The 17216-nt window shown below is 36.7% G+C and overlaps 1 protein-coding gene and 1 long non-coding RNA gene across 2 annotated transcripts in view; one reads left to right on the top strand and one right to left on the bottom strand.

Annotated features, from left to right (window-relative positions):
* Positions 1 to 284, bottom strand: part of LOC141376892 (uncharacterized) — a 2280-nt gene extending 1996 nt beyond the window's left edge. Inside the window, exon 1 of the long non-coding RNA XR_015504727.1 lies at positions 209 to 284. This is a non-coding gene — a long non-coding RNA (uncharacterized LOC141376892). The remainder of the gene's footprint in view (positions 1 to 208) is intronic.
* Positions 285 to 4682: 4398 nt separating this feature from the next.
* fh (fumarate hydratase) lies at positions 4683 to 15939 on the top strand. The gene is given in 10 exon segments (NM_200963.1): positions 4683 to 4848; positions 5190 to 5324; positions 6668 to 6778; positions 7305 to 7481; positions 8408 to 8590; positions 8949 to 9114; positions 10121 to 10324; positions 11191 to 11318; positions 11583 to 11736; positions 15623 to 15939. Coding segments are annotated over 10 exon segments (1530 nt in total). The 5' UTR covers positions 4683 to 4719; the 3' UTR covers positions 15766 to 15939.
* Positions 15940 to 17216: the final 1277 nt, after the last annotated feature.

Genomic DNA, 17216 nt, shown 5'->3' with positions numbered 1-17216 from the left:
TAACGTTAACGTTATGCTAATACCTCAGAAAACACTACAATCACCATCTGGCGTCGTTAATTTCTTGTTTTAAAAAAAGGCGCGCTTAAACCCTGTACGTGCGAGTACAACTAAAGTACTCGGTAAATTCCTGTTAAATGACACGCACTATACAGAAATACACATACAACAATCATTTAACGGACAAAAGTCATATTTTAACACTTACCGAGGATGAATCCGTTGGGTGAAGAGACGACGGCGTTGTCTGTGGTGATGGCGCTTGTTTGCGGTCGAGTCGAGTCAGTTCTGTTCAATGAATCGGCTCCTTTAAGTGAACAGTAAAGAGTCGAATTCGGCTCCTTTAAGTGAACAGTAAAGAGTCGAATTCGCCTGAAAACGATTCCGTTTTGTATAATATTGTAAGACGCAAACATATAATTCATTAATATTTCATCATATTGCTTGGTTCGTGTACTGCTTGTACACGAATTGCTTGTTGATCACTTCGAGCTCATGAACACGTCTGATAAAATATCTGAATCTGAGTCAATGTCACACGAGTCCTGCACCGAAGCAGTGCAAGAGTAATATATTGATTGAAATATAAAGTTAATTATTTTCTTCGACATTCAAAATATTACATATCTCTGACTTTAACAATAAGAATAAAGTTCGTTTGGAGTGTATTGAGAATTATTATTTTTTCCTCCCAGGATTAATTTCGCACCAAGCTGCATCAAGCTGTAATGGTGGATGAGAAGGCACATAATATTATAAATATTGCTTGTAATATGTAATGAAATAAAGTTTTAACACTTTTTCATGCGAGAATGTAGTTCTTCAAAACTCAAATCTGTGGACTGTTAGTAAAGATTGTGTGTAATTTTAAGTGTGTTTTGCCGGTAGCGGAGATCTATGACCTCCAGGCGGTAACGGCGCTCTTTACTCATCTATCCACCGAGAGGCGCCTGTCTTCAGGCTAGACATTGGGACAATTGCCCCGTCTTCGATGGCTCTATATGCGTCCGAAAATGAAGTTTTAACTGTTTTTCATGCTAGAATGTAGTTGTTTAAAACTCTAATCTGTGGTTTATTTATATAGATAAAAAAATAATAATTTATATATATATATTTAATTCTGAGATTAGTGACCTCCAGGCGATGACAGGTGCCCAATACTCATGAAACCGTCTAAAGCAGACATTTACCCTGACATTGAAATAATTGTTGGCTGTTTAACAGTCTTTGGTTTCATTAATTAATTACTTTTTATTCCAGTTTATTATGTTTTGGCTAAGCACACAGTTATGTTCATTAAATATTATTTCCTATTCAATGTTAACTGTATAAAATTAAATAAAGGTGCAGTACAATCAAAAAGATGTTGGTAACCAAATCGTTTTGGGGGCTATAACATTCTGTTATTATCTGTTAAAAGTTCATTTGTATTAATTTCTATGTTGAGTTTAAAAAAGGTTTGAATTTCTATAACTAACGTGCAAAAGATATAGCCCTTTTCACAGTAATTTGCTGTAATCATGCTACCTGCCGTAATTTCACAATAAAATTATGAATACAACATATTACTGTGAATTTTTCAGTTAAATACTGTGAAGGGATACTAATGTAATTTACTGTGAAAAATTACAGTAACTTGTTGTGAAAACCTGGAAATTTTTTACAGTGTAGCTTTAGAGTTAAAACACTTTGTGAAATACTCTTAAAACTAAATTTAGGACAAGCACTCTCATTATTTTTGCTTTATTTTTGCATTATTTATGGATTTTAAAGAGTTAGGAACTAGTTTTAAAGCTTTAACACTTTGTGAAATACTATTAAAACTAAATTTAGGACTAACACTGAACTCATTTTGGCAGTATTTATGGCTTTCGCAGAGTTATGGGCTCGTTTTAACACTTAAACACTTTGTGAAATACTCTTGAAACCAAACTTAGGCCCATTATTTTTGAGATTTTCTCTTAAGTCCCCAAGTGAGGAGCTACTTTTAGCCTTAATGTGTTTTGTGATTTCGGGCCCATTCCAGAGCTCAATTGGTTTCCCTTCTGTCCTTTCGTCATTTATTGGTTTGATAAGGAAAGACCGAGCTCGATGCTATTGATCACTGTTAGTTTCAATTAGCGGGTGATTAGAGGAGAACTGCTGACTTACAGTGATCACGAGACCAATAGGAAACTGATAATCATAGTGAATCACTGACACACACACACACTCACACACACACACAATATGATAATCTCAGAAGGCATACTTAATTCCTTGAGCTACTTAAATATGATTATTTTTGTACACAAACGTCATTCTGTCTTGTTATAATAGCCTATTTGTACATCCAGTCATCTTCCTTTCTAAATATTGACGGAATTAATTAATAACTCTTCATTAAAACAATATTTGTGCTTATGTTAACTTAATATGATATGCAACAGCAATATGTTTGCCACACACGAGAGATGTTAGACATGACTTTATTAAAAACACGCCACAACGCGAGATCAGAACGTGGCAATTAAGATAATAAGCAATTAAAATTGGCATCTATTCAACATTCAGGTAAATGCATGATTAAAACAATCCACATGATTGATAATAATGAGAAGTATAGTATATATAATTTCGAAAGCACATCTGAGTGAATATTCTAATCTAAAATCAAGCGACTCAATGTTTTGATTGTGACTTATTTTTATCTGTATGTTGTCGCCATCTGGCGGATGTGGCCATTAATATCATAATACAACAGAAAAGACGCTTTCTACCTATAATGTATATAATTACTTTATGATCATTTATTCATTTTCTTGTCGGTTTAGTCCCTTTATTAATTTGGGGTCGCCACAGCGGAATGAACCACCAACTTATCCAACAAGTTTTTACACAGCGGATGCCCTTCCAGCTCTGGAATACTTTATTAATTAATTTTTATAATTATTTAGAATTAGTATTAGATTTATATAATTATATGATATGTTTTATAGTAAGTGATGGTTGACAAACTACTTTATCATAAATATTAATGTTTAAAGATTTATTTAAACAAAATTCAGAATAGATTACAGACCTGCCAAGGGTTTAAACAATGACATACACAATGAATTAAATACAAATAAATAAATTTAATAGCCCAACTGGGCCATTTTACACCCCCAGTCTCCCAAAACACAATAAAAATATGCATATTTGTTCACCGATCATTTGTCGATCATTATTTTAGGCATAATATAATATATAGCATGCACATAATTATTATTAATATAATTATTATCATTATTTGTTAATAATAGTAACAACAACAACTGCCCATAATATTAATTGTCAATAATAATAATCATTCATTCATTTATTAATTTTCTTTTCGGCCCTTTATTAATCTGGGGTCCCCACAGCGGAATGAACCACCAACTTATACAGCATCCAGGGAGAACATGCAAACTCCAAACAGAAACGCCAACTGACCCAGCCGAGGCTCATAACAACAAAAACAACAACAACAAAATAATAATAATAATAATAATAATAATAATAATAAAAATAATAGTAGTGGGTAGCACAATCGCCTCACTGCAAGAAGGTCGCTGGTTCGAGCCTCGGCTGTTGGTGTTTCTGTGTGGAGTTTGCATGTTCTCCCCGTGTTGTTGTGGGTTTCCTCCGGGTACTCCGGTTTCCCTCACAGGCCAAACACATGCGCTATAGGGGAACTGATCAACTAAATTGTCTGTAGTGTATGAGTGTAAATGAGTCTGTATGGGTGTTTCCCAGTGATGGCTGGAAGGGCATTCGCTGCGCAAAACATATACTGGATAAGTTGGCGGTTCATTCCGCTGTGGCGACCCCAGATTTATAAAGGGACTAAGCTTGAAAAAAAAAATGAATGAATAATAATAATAATTTAACGTGGAAATCTGGCACGGAAATCTCGCTTCCGAACATTGCAGCGCATTGATTACAGACGGCTGTGATTGGTCCATCCCGAAGAGCGATGAGAAAAACAACGAGGTTTATCACTTACATAACTAAAGTCCTGAATTAAAAAAAAACATGATGCCTGATTTATTAAAAACAAAATATGTGCAGCTAAATTCCTCATTTGGTTTTATATAAACAGCTTGTTTTATGGTACTAAATACATACTCTAATTATTAGTTTTTTTAATAATAATGCGTTTGTTTATATATCCTAATGACATTTTTATTTTATATATTGTTAATTAATTCTAACATTTCTATGTTTTTCTTCAGATATTTCAGTTGAAAAAACTAATTCGGTTTTTTTTATTGCCAAACGTATACAATAACAGGAAAACGAAACAAGCATATCTCTTTAAGTGTAAAGAAATAATATAGAGGGAAAAGAAACAACAACAAATGATAAACTCCAAGCTTTACACGTCTATATCAGTTTGATATCTCATAAACGCGAATGTTGTCACTGTTTTGGTGCGCACAAGACATCCTAAAAACTAACTGATACTAACATCTAAACACTTTAATTTCATTTAATTTCATGAGACTTTCAAAAAACTTCTATTTCAGGCTGTTGAACCATAGATTTAGTAGGACTACATATGCACTATATTTTGTTGAAGGCTGACTGCATGGGTGTCTCCACTAATTGTGTCCCCGTGACAGCAGCAGAAGAGCGTGTAGTGTTTCAGTAATAAGCGTCCGCCCCCCGATTCTCGCCTCTGGTTGGAGAGCAGTAGTTCCGCCCCCGGTCGCCATGTACCGCTCCGCTCGCTCCCTGCATCGCTTCAGCGCGAGTTTGTCAGATCTGCGGGCCGCTCAGAGATCCATCAAAGCTCGCAACGTCTGTCCAGCACCCGGGCTCCGGCACCAGACCGTCAGAATGGTAAATCACGCAGTGTGAGTGCTGTTTGAGGCGCGAATGAGGAGGACAAACGGACAGCAGATGACCTTCATATCAACGCGCGTACTGATATCAGACTCTCAAACCCAAAACATGTGGATTTACTACAGTATAAACGCGATTTTATCCGTCTAAATTAATCATCTACGCTTTAAATATAGCATTCACGCGTGTTTGTACGTAGAAAGACGGCAATAGTTGATTTGTTTTTCTCTGAGGGGTGAAAACTTTGATTTGTAACTCGAGTTTCTCATGTGTATTGATTTAAATGGTCATAATTCTGAGTTCATAATGTGATTTACTGGTTGTTGTTGTTGTTTCAGGCCAGTTCAGAGGCATTTCGGATTGAGAGGGACACATTTGGAGAGCTTAAAGTCCCCTCTGATAAATACTATGGAGCTCAGACTGTCAGATCCACCATGAACTTCAGGATCGGAGGAGTCACGGAGAGGATGCCGGTGATTTATCACTAATATTAGAGGAATATTTCACATTGGGGTGCAGTTGGTTTCATATTCGCACATTTAAACATTATCCTTATTCATGTAATTGCAGAAAAGCACTCTTTGCTTCTAATAAGGAAATCATTGGAGCCAATGACTATCAAAGTAGAGTACAACATTGTTTACAGTTAATCAAATAGTGCTAATGTTGTTTTGAAGTCATGCCATTTCAGCCTGAATATTAAAAATAACGTGGTAAACAATATAGGGAGGATGTCACGAGTTGTCTGAACGAATGTGCGAATATAAAAACCAACTTTACCTCAATTTAGTTCACTTCCAGAATGAACATTTCCTCATTATTTATACACTGAGGTGAAGTTGGTTTTATATTCACACATTCTGACTTGATATAATTTCAGAAACGTGTTCTTTGCGAGTTGTATATAGGGAAGTCATATTAGCAGCCAACGACTATCAAAGTACAACACTGTTCATAGTCAAGTAGTACTAATGTTGTTTTGAAGTCATACTTGCATGTGATTTCAGACTGAATAATCAAAGTAGCGTGGTAAACAATATAGAGGAGCGTTTCATAAGTTGTCTGAACAAATTTGAGAATATAAAAACCAACTTTACCAGATTGAACATTTCCTCATTATTTAAATTGAGGTAAAGTTGGTTTTGTATTTGCACATTTGGACTTTCACCTCCTTTATATCATTTCAGAAAATGATTCTTTGCAAATTCTAAGTGGGGAAATCATATTAGCAGCTAATAACTATCAACACTGTTCACAGTTAATTCAATAGTGCTAATGTTGTTTTGAAGTCATGCCATTTCAGACTGAATATTCAAAGTCGCGTGGTAAACAATATAGGGAGCATGTCACGAGTTGAACGAATGTGCGAATATAAAAACCAACTTTACCTCAATTTAGCTCACTTCCAGAATGAAAGTTTCCTCATTATTTATATTGAGGTTGGTTTTATGTTTGCACATTTAGATTTTCACCTTCATAATATCACTTTAGAAAAGTGTTCTTGGCAAATTCCAAATAGAGAAATAATATGAGCAGCCAATGACTTAAGTACAACATTGTTCACAGTCAGTTAAATAGTGCTAATGTTGTTTTGAAGTCATTCTTGGATGCAATATTAGATTAAATATTCAAAGTGGCAAATAGTCACTATTCAAAAATGAATGCATATGCAAATATGAAACCAACTTTACCCTTATTTACTCGCCCTTCTCTTCTTGATTTATTCTTCCAAGATATTTACTTCTATTTTTAGAAGATATTTACTAATATTTATCTTTGGTTCAGAGGAAATGTATTTTTTCTTTTATCTCTGCAGATTCAGGTGATCAGAGCTTTCGGTATCCTGAAGAAAGCTGCTGCAGAAGTCAATAAAGATTACGGTTTGGACCCAAAGATCGCAGACGCCATCATGAAAGCTGCTGATGAGGTGATTAATCCATAATGCTGGATTTCTGATAATCTGGCAACCTGTATTGTTATTAAAAACAACCTGATGTTCTCCAGCTACTCGAGCTAGTAATAACTTTTTTATTTATTTTGTCAAAAAACAATACACAGTTAGTGGAGAAAATAGCCTTTGTTATGGTATTAGATGTTGCTAATTTTCATTATAAGATGCATAAAATAATTTTTAATAAATACATTAAAATATAACATTTTAATAAAGTAAAAATTATATTGTATAATAATATTTATCTATATTTATATGTATTTCATTTCTATCTAAATATAAATAAACATTCTCAAATATACATATGCGTGTGTGTGTGTGTATATATTTATATATATATATATATATATATATATATATATATATATATATATATATATATATATATTTTTTTTATATTTATATATATATATATACATACAACACACACACACCCACATTATGTCAATACAATACAATCATTTTGGATGCAATTAATTTGTGTGTTTTTGTTTTCCTCCAGGTGGAGTCTGGGAAGCTGGATGATCATTTCCCGCTGGTTGTTTGGCAAACAGGATCCGGAACTCAGACTAACATGAACGTCAATGAGGTGATCAGTAACAGAGCCATCGAGATGCTGGGAGGAAAACTGGGCAGCAAAGACCCCGTTCATCCCAATGACCACGTCAACAAGAGCCAGGTTACAAACACACACACACACACACACACACACACACACACACACACACACACACACACACACATACAAATTGACATGCACACAAATATACATACTCAAAAAAACACACATACAACCACATCAACATACACACACACACAATTATAAACATTTAAACACACAAATACAACAAGATACACAATACACACACACAAAACCACATACACTCACAAATACACACACACACACACACACACACACACACACACAAAACCAGATACACCCACAAATATACAAGCATACAACCAGATACACAACATGCATACACAAACACACCAACATACACACACACACACACATACAACCAGACACACCCACACACACACAAATAAACACATTTAAAGACACGCATGCAACCAGAAACGCAACACACACACAAGCACACAACCACATACACATACAAATATACACTCAAAAACACACATACAACCAGAAACAAAACATACACATACAAAAACACAGACATGTACATTCAACCAAACACACAACCATAAACGCCTACAACCAGACATGCACACAAATATACACACTCAATACAACCAGATACACAACATACACACACAAACACATACATTTAACCAAACACACAGACACACACACACACACACACACACACACACACACAAACAAACTTGTAAACGCGTTACCAGATACCCTAACTTGCCTAATTAACCTAGTGAAGCCTTTAAATGCCACTTTAAGCTGTATAGAAGTGTCTTGAAGAATATCTAGTCTAATATTATTTACTGTCATCATGACAAAGATCAAAGAAATCCGTTATTAGAAGTGAGTTATTAAAGCGTATGTAATAACAGCACTTGGGAAGCACATAAAAAATCTTAAAAGGCTAATAATTCAGTTTGTAAATGCGTTGTTGTGTGTTTCAGAGCTCCAATGACACGTTCCCCACAGCCATGCACATCGCTGCTGCTAAAGAGGTTCACGAGGTTCTCCTGCCGGGCCTTCAGACGCTTCATGATGCTCTCGCTGCCAAAGCTGAACAGTTCAAAGACATCATAAAGATCGGCCGCACACACACACAGGACGCCGTGCCGCTCTCGCTCGGACAGGTACAACTACACACACACACACACACACACACACACACACACACACACACACACACAACAGAAATCACTCATCCAAAAACAATACATTTTAGGCCAAACATGGAGCTGGCATAAGCTCTAACTTTAACCAGTATCCCCATCAGACGACTCTGTTCAGCCTCTCCACTGAACAGAGCCTCTCCACCTTATGAATGGTTCCCATATTTTAGAAAATTAACGTTTCTTATTCTGTAAATGGTACCGTATTCATTGTAAATGGAGTGTCTTTTTGCTGAGTTTTACTGAGCCACAACTTGAAAGAGGTAGACCCACTCTGCACAGATTGACTGTAAATGGTTATGTGTGTGCGTTTGTGCAGGAGTTTGGCGGGTACGTGCAGCAGGTGAAGTACAGTATTGCGCGCGTGAAAGCGTCTCTGCCGCGTGTGTATGAGCTGGCAGCAGGAGGAACCGCAGTCGGCACTGGACTCAACACGCGCATCGGCTTTGCAGAGAAGGTGGCAGATAAAGTGTCTGCACTTACAGGTAGGCATGGGACGGTGTAAGATTCTGACGATTTGATAACCATAGACAAAGATATCAAAGTACTGCTCTGAAATATCATCTTTTTAAATATCTGGATAGAAAACAGCAACGTTTTCCCCATTGAACACAATATATTTTATTTTAAGCAACATTTAAAATATTTTGGCAGAGCAAACCTATCAGGCTAATGGACTTCTGCTGTCTTCATTAGTTTCAAAAACACTGATTTCTTAAAAAGGCATTTTTGGAGATCTTTTGTTTCTGTGGATATGAAGGGCCCTATCAAACACCCGGCGCAGTGTGGCGCAAGGCGCGACGCAATAGTAGTTTGCTAGTTCAGCTTGGCGCAAGAGTCGTTTTGAGGCGTTGCGCCAAACTGTTTAAATAGCAAATGCATTAGCGCTCATATGTGCGTCCATAGGTGTTCTGCTCTATAAAGGAAGGCGTTCTGAGGCGGACCGCTGGCACGTTGCTATTTTGAGAAACTATAATAGATTTTTCATTAGACCAAAACAAAGCCGGTCTAAACTCCAGTGCAGAGTTGCCCCTTGCTTACACACTGCTTAATACACACAAGAGAGCAATAGGCAAATATCTTTACATATGAAAAAATGTAAATATTAAGGATATATATAGGATATAATAAGAATAGATATAGAATATAAATATAAAGGATTAAAATATTACAAAACATGTTATTTTCTAGCCTAAATAAATATGAAAAATCACTTAATGTTATTATTATTAGCAGTATTATTTATTATATCCATATTTATATTTGTTTTATTAAAAACTAGCTTAGATTTGTCCACCTGTTTTAGACCATATGGGGCACAGCATGTGTTTTAGGATATAACTCAGGTTTTTGAGCACACTTCGTTATTATTGTTCATTTATTCGTTTGCTGGAAATTAGAACTGAATTTAGAAATAGTTTTGACACAAATCTTTGCGCCATCTAGTGTGTTTGTGTGTGTATTCAGCCTTCCTCCTCTTTCCATTGGCAGGTCTTCCGTTCGTGACCGCAGCCAATAAGTTCGAGGCTCTGGCGGCTCATGATGCTCTGGTGGAGCTGAGCGGCGCTCTGAACACTGTGGCCGTGAGCATGATGAAGATCGCCAATGATATCCGCTTCCTCGGCTCTGGGCCTCGTTCGGGTCTTGGAGAACTCATCCTGCCAGAGAACGAACCCGGATCCAGCATCATGCCCGGTGAGTGACAGGCCAGACAGCCAATCAGAGGATTACCGAGGACATCAGACATGATGTAGAATTTCAAGTTAGATGATTTATAATTGCATTAAGGGGTTTAAACTCAGTTGTGTGTCAGCAGTGTGTGAATAAAACCAGCTTCTAATGGTAAACATTAATTAATTGTATTGTTTATAATCAGACTTGATAAAAACAGAAACGCTTTGATTGGCTTTCTCCCTGTGTATGTGTCATTAAAGGGGGAAAGCCCCGCCCACTAGTGCCCATCTCTCCCTCATTAGCATAAACAGCAGCCCTGAGTGAGAAGCAGCCGTCTGTCCATTCGCCATTAGAGTGTTTGAGCTGCTGAAGATAATGTCAGCATAGACTAAGAGGAGTATAGTTGTGGAGTTTTAGATGAAGCGCAAATGAACGGCGACAGGAGTCTCCATAGACTGACTGAAGCACACACTCACACTGAAGCACACCTGACCAGCACTGAGAATACTAGTGCGGTTTTCAGTCTGCCACTATGCTGACACAGGCGTTTATAGCTCTGCTCTCTTTTGAAAAGAGCATAATCTCATTTGCATTTAAAGCGACAGTCACCAAAATGCCACAATTAGGATCAAAGCCTAAAAGGGTCAGTTTTAGAGAGGTATGAAGCAGTATTTGTGTGCAATATTGAGCTGAAACTTCACTATTCACTCTAGGGACATCAGAGACTTTTCATTTTGTAAAAATTGGCACAATGGGTCTCCTTTACCTCCTAACTCACCAAAAAAACCCTATAATTTGACATTCAACTCATTAGAATCACAGATGTGTGTGTGTTTTGAGTTCTCTTTAATGATCTGCTATTAATCACACACTGTCACCTGTTCCAGGTAAGGTGAACCCGACGCAGTGTGAGGCCATGACTATGGTGGCCGCTCAGGTGATGGGGAATCATGTGGCCGTTACTGTCGGGGGAAGCAATGGACACTTCGAGCTCAATGTGTTCAAGCCCATGATCGTGAGTTGCATTTAAAAACTACTAATCTGAAACTCCTCTTCACTGCAGCCACACATTTACTGCATTTAGGGTGCATGTTTACAACGCCCATATTAGGGTTGAGCGATGTCGGCCAATTCTGCATTGCACAATGTCGAATGTGAATGTGGACGATGCATTTTTAGTTCAGTGTTTCAAAATGTGCTTAATAATAGGTGGATCAAATGATTGCTGATGATAGATTTTCCCCCTATTTTCATGAAGCTTTATTGTGTGTGTTTTCAGATTAAGAATGTGCTGAACTCGGCCAGGCTGCTGGGCGATGCTTCGGTCTCCTTCACTAATAACTGCGTGGTCGGCATCGAGGCGAACACCGAGAGGATCAACAAGCTGATGAGCGAGTCTCTGATGCTGGTCACCGCTCTCAATCCACATATAGGTAACACCCAGCAGAGGGCGCTCACATTCACACAGTTTAGATCAGGGATGGCCAATCCTGTTCCTGGAGATCTACCTTCCTGCAGATTTCAGTTGCAACCCTTATCAAACACACCTGTCTGTAATTATCAAGTGGATTTCAGGTCCTAATTGATTGGTTCAGGTGGGTTTGATCAGGGTAGGAGCTAAACTGTACAGGATAGTAGATCTCCAGGAACAGGACTGAGCACCCCTGGTTTAGATGGTCTGGAAAACAGCACTATAGTGCTGGAGAAGTTTGGGGGAAAATAAATAATCTCATAGACACTAATACCTGTATGAAAATTTGTTTAATTGGTTACTTAAAATCTCAAAATGAGATTTCTTAAATTACAGTACAATACGTTCAAACAGACCCGGCCCTAACCAATTGGCACCCTAGGCAAGATTTCAGGAGGCGCCCCGTCGCATCGCTATAAATTCCACTGCTAGTGTAAATATACTCATAAGAAACTAAATAGCTTTCTCTTGGACGTTCTTTTATTTAAATAAAGCAATTGCACATTCAAAATACTTATAAAGAAGGATTTGCAATGGTGTTACTGAGAAACCTTAGCAGCGCATTTAAAGACAGAAGAGGAGTATGGGATGCCACTCTAATAATAAACACTTGATTTTAAGAATAAAATAAAATGAAATAATATAAATGAAAACCTAAAGATTAGGGTTGGGTACCGAAATGCAGTGCCATTATAGCACTGGTACCTTGGTAGGGTTGTAACAGTATGAATTTTTTACGGTATGATAATCGTCTAAAACAATACCACGGTTTGACGGTTTCGCGGTATACGGTATGTTACAAATGTTACAAAATAATAGAACAGTGAAGCAAATTTGACTTTTTCCAAATAATATATTTTCAGTTACTATAAACAACACCACTTACAATGAACAAATAAAAAAATAAGAAAATAATAAATAATGTGTCAAAGTCCAAATAAAGTCCAAATAAACATGGTGCAAATCCTCAGTAAAAAAATAGATATAAATATTTACTATACTATAAATAGTTACATAACGAAACTAGATTCAATATGGAACATCCTTAGGTTTTATGTGCCAGCATGGATCTAGTTGTCTGTGGATATGGATTTGGATTTGGTTGTCTGCAATGCAGACAAACAGCTGCACCTTCATTTGCGTCTTTTGAAAACAGCAAGAGCAGCAGTTCGTCTTTGCTGTGTCACTGTTTTGTCATGTTTCTGTGCTGCTGTGCATGCAAAAGTACTTAGTATGAGAATTATTTCATGCAAAACTTTTTTTTTGCGTTTTATTTAGCCGCGCATAAATGTATGCCTATCTCTCATTCTGTGTTGTTCAAAAAGCTCATTGTTTGGTCCACAAACAAAAGCGAAACCTATGCTTATTGGTTGTGATATAGCAAGTTTGAACCAATCTGGGCATGGAGGAGGGACAATGCATCAATGTATCATGTCTGGTTTGTCCGGAGACACAGTGACGAGCGTTTCTTTGTCAAATCAGCGTGGTCAAATTTTGATGACGTAACCGCACTGATTCCGGAGCCTCTGAAATACAGCACTGGAAAGCTGAGATTCTCTTCTTTATGCCAATCTTTGAATTGTATGAATCGGATCAGCGGATCAAAAGTTATTAAACATTTAAGAGCAATACTTATTTTTAGCCGCGGGCGACTGTCTCGGTCTTTAAGGGTTAAAACCGTTGATATGCAATTGTTCATGGTATGATAATCGTGCACGTTCAAATCGTGGTAAACCGTCATACCGGTATATTGTTACAACCCTATACCTTGTTAACCGGTATATACTGGTATTAAATCAGCGAATGAATTTCGGTGCCTAATTTCGGTGCTGCGGCAAGGACCTAAGAAGCATCAAAGGAGTGCATGAAATAAGGCACACATAGGCGTTGTGTCACAGTATAACTAAACATTTAATCCTAAACAACTTTGAGGAATACTGACAGGCGATATCAGGCGTTTGTTATTGTCGCTTGGGAACAGACGCACGCAACGTAGGCCTAGTACAGCGCATTCAGCCTGGTTTTCGGTGAGCGAGAGCGACACTCTTCAGATCTACACGCGTGATCACGTTCATCCAATTTGCTTAAACTAAGCATTCTAAAGCGTATTTTACAAGCAAGGATTCTTACAGCAACTGTCTTTACAAAAGTTGCGTGTAAGAGGGAAACATGGCAAACTTAATGACACATTTGAGGGCTCAAAGGAAGAGGAATGCCTCTCTCGCGGGCTTTAAGCCTGGTTTATACTTCTGCGTCAAGTGACCGGCGTAACCCACGGCGCATGCGATGCGCGTGGCTGTGCATTTATACTTCTGCTGCTGTCTCTGTCGGTCTACATTTACACTTCCGAAACACTAGTTGGTAGTGAGGTGTAAATGTTCCTCTGTGTCGAGTTTCTTCTCTGCTGTTTTGCTTTTCCTGAACACTTCCGGGATGTAAAAGTGGCTCAAACTCGCTCATTTTGAGGCAGGAACCGGCGGACGTGCAACAACTTTAACTATGAGGTAAACACAAAACAAAACTTTCCGTCCGGAGCTCCTTTACGGGACTTGTAAACAATCGCTCCATCAGGCTCGCACCATTCACACGGCTCTCGGCCCCGCCCAGACTCGTCATTGATACCAAGCCGACCAATCACAGAGCTTACGCTACGCGTCATTGCGACGTGTAGTTACATTTTTTGAGAGGTGCACTTCAGCGACGACCACGGCGAAGGGCTATGCGTCAGCGCCGTAGCATACGCCGGCGTTTGACGCAGAAGTATTTAGGTGTCACGCGCAATCGCTCCCTCGCACTCCCTCTGTTTTCGCGACACTTGCTCTCTCTGTGACGGTGCTGCGCGCATCAGTTCCCCGCATTCGTCAGTTGACGCCCAAATTGACACAGGTAATAAAAAGATTAAACTTCAGTCATGTTCATGTTGTGAAACACTGTCAAAATTGATGATATTAGACTTCTGTTTTCAATAACGATTTTAACACAGTTAATATAGGAAATCCTCGGCTAAGCAGAGACCATTATTAATCAGTAATATAGTGTACATAGTTTAACGTTAGGAAATGCAGTCTTGAATTTACAAACAGTCGGCAAATACCAAAGAACAGATGTTGATGTTGAACATTGATCAGATGTAGTTTTCAGTCACATTTAACTCGTTTAGTTTTGCCTTCATTCATTTTTGATTTGCGTCTTCAACACATGATTTATTTACAGCACATTTTTAAACATAATAGTTTAACTAACTCATTTAATATCTACTTTTTTATCTTCCCCATGCTGACAGTCAGTGCAGAACATTTTACTAGTTATTTTGCAAGACAGTCGTATTCAGACAAAGTCCCTTTAAGTATTTTATAGTCTTTTATTCAGATTAAAGTGTAATTTAGACTTTATCAGTTAACTACGAAAGTTAAAATAATTAGTCGAATTGTTTTGTAACTGATTTGTTGTGTAAATCAAAAATATACTGTAAATATTTTTTTAAGGAGGCTAATAATACTGACCCTATTTTTATTTAAATTAAAAACAGCTTTTATTCATGAAATAAACAATAAAAAATAGGACTTATTATGACTTATATAATTATAATTAAAAATTAAAAATATAATTATTTTTTAGGAAACACTCTTAAAGTGCTCCTCAAAGTATGTGGCCCCAGCCCACCCCCACAGGTTATTAGTAAGCTAATGTAATTTCATAATGCAAATCTCCTCACATTTCATAAGTTCGACGAGTTTCCCCCCTACACGCAACTTTTGTAAAGCGTCTGCTTCACGTTGCGGTCCACTGTACTGCGCGTTTTGTGTGTGTGTGTCATCTCTGATATCATATTCTGTCTGTGACTGCAGGTTATGATAAAGCCGCAAAAATTGCGAAAACCGCTCATAAAGACGGTTCGACTCTGAAAGAGGCGGCGCTGAAGCTGGGATTCCTGAACGAGCAGCAGTTTGAGGAGTGGGTTCGACCTCATGACATGCTAGGCCCAAAGTAAAGGAGAACAGAGCTGAAACACACGCACACCAGTAAAACACTTGTGGATCACCGTTCACAGACGGGGTTTGTGCTGGAGGTATTATTCTTCAGAGTCTGTGTGTTCCCTGTGAATGCATGACTGTGTTTCTTTTTCATCCCAAAATCTGAGGAATAAAATAAGCGGGGGAGAAAATGTCTGTGTCTGCAGCTCGGTGTTGTTTTTCTGCATGGTTAAGGTGTTATTAAAGTTTTAATATATAGTTATTTTTTAATGGTTTAATTAATTTATTATTTTTATCAATTTATTTTTTTGTCAGTTGTTTTAGTTTTTTGTGTTATTCATCAAGAAAGTTTTTAAAAGTCATTTTTTCAATATTTGAATATCACAAATTATTAATTTACATTTAAAAAAATTTAATAATTTAGTTTTTGCTATTATATTTTTGATAGATTTTTTAAAATCTTTTTTTTTTTCAAATTTAATCATTTTATTAGTTTATTTCAGATTTGTTTTAATGCTTTAAAAAATTATATATATAAAAAAAAAAAAAAATATATATATATATATATATATATATATATATATATATATATATATATATATATATATATATATAATTTTTTATTTTACAAAAAAATATTAAAGGCCCAATGAACCAGAAGCTCTGATCGTTATTCTTTTGATATTGTGCATAGTTCCTAAAGAAACTGAATGTTAAATGAGTTAACAGTGGGCGTGGCTTGTTTTTTCTCCTGACAGCTGATTGGATGTAGTAAATAGACATTTCATTCAGAAAGATGGGGAAAAGGGTTTTAGGAGAGTTATTACAAACCAACAGACTCCTCCTCCTCACCATTTCTGTTAGATGTCAAAACTGACAGCTGGAGGGGCGTGGTTAAATATGTTAACCCCGCCCAATATCTCAGACAGCCCTTATCTGAGAACTTAACTGAAAACAAACAGGAAGAGCTTTTGCAGATTTCAATTAAAGATTACAAGAGCAAACTATTGTTTTTCTTAATTCCATACACAGATGAATTGCTCACCACAAAACTAGCAATGTGAGCTAACAGAATCATATTGTTGGTTTTGATTTCTTGGGGACTTTAAATGTTAATAAAAAAATTATTATTATTATTTTATATATTATTATTTTTGAAAATGTAAAAAAACCTAAGGATACCTAAATATAATTGACATTTTTTATGTTTTAGTCAGGTAGTTGGGTGTGTTGGCTTTTTTTTATTTTTTATTTTTTATCAATTTTTATTTTTATTTGAGATATTTTAGTCAATTGTAAATGCTTTTTTCAAATACCGTGACATACTATCTTAATGGAAATAAGATCCTAAGATAATAATAAGTCTTAAGACTTATTAAGACTTATTAAGTCTTGATAAGTAGATAGTATCTCACAGTATTTGAAAAAGCATTTACAATTGACTAAAGTAACTCAAATAAAAATAAAA

The sequence above is a fragment of the Danio rerio genome, chromosome 12 (genome assembly GCF_052040795.2).
Source record: "Danio rerio strain M-AB ecotype USA chromosome 12, GRCz13ab, whole genome shotgun sequence".
Lineage (NCBI taxonomy): Eukaryota > Metazoa > Chordata > Actinopteri > Cypriniformes > Danionidae > Danio > Danio rerio.
Note: the sequence above shows the minus strand (reverse complement) of the source record. Positions and strands in the feature narration are given on the sequence as shown.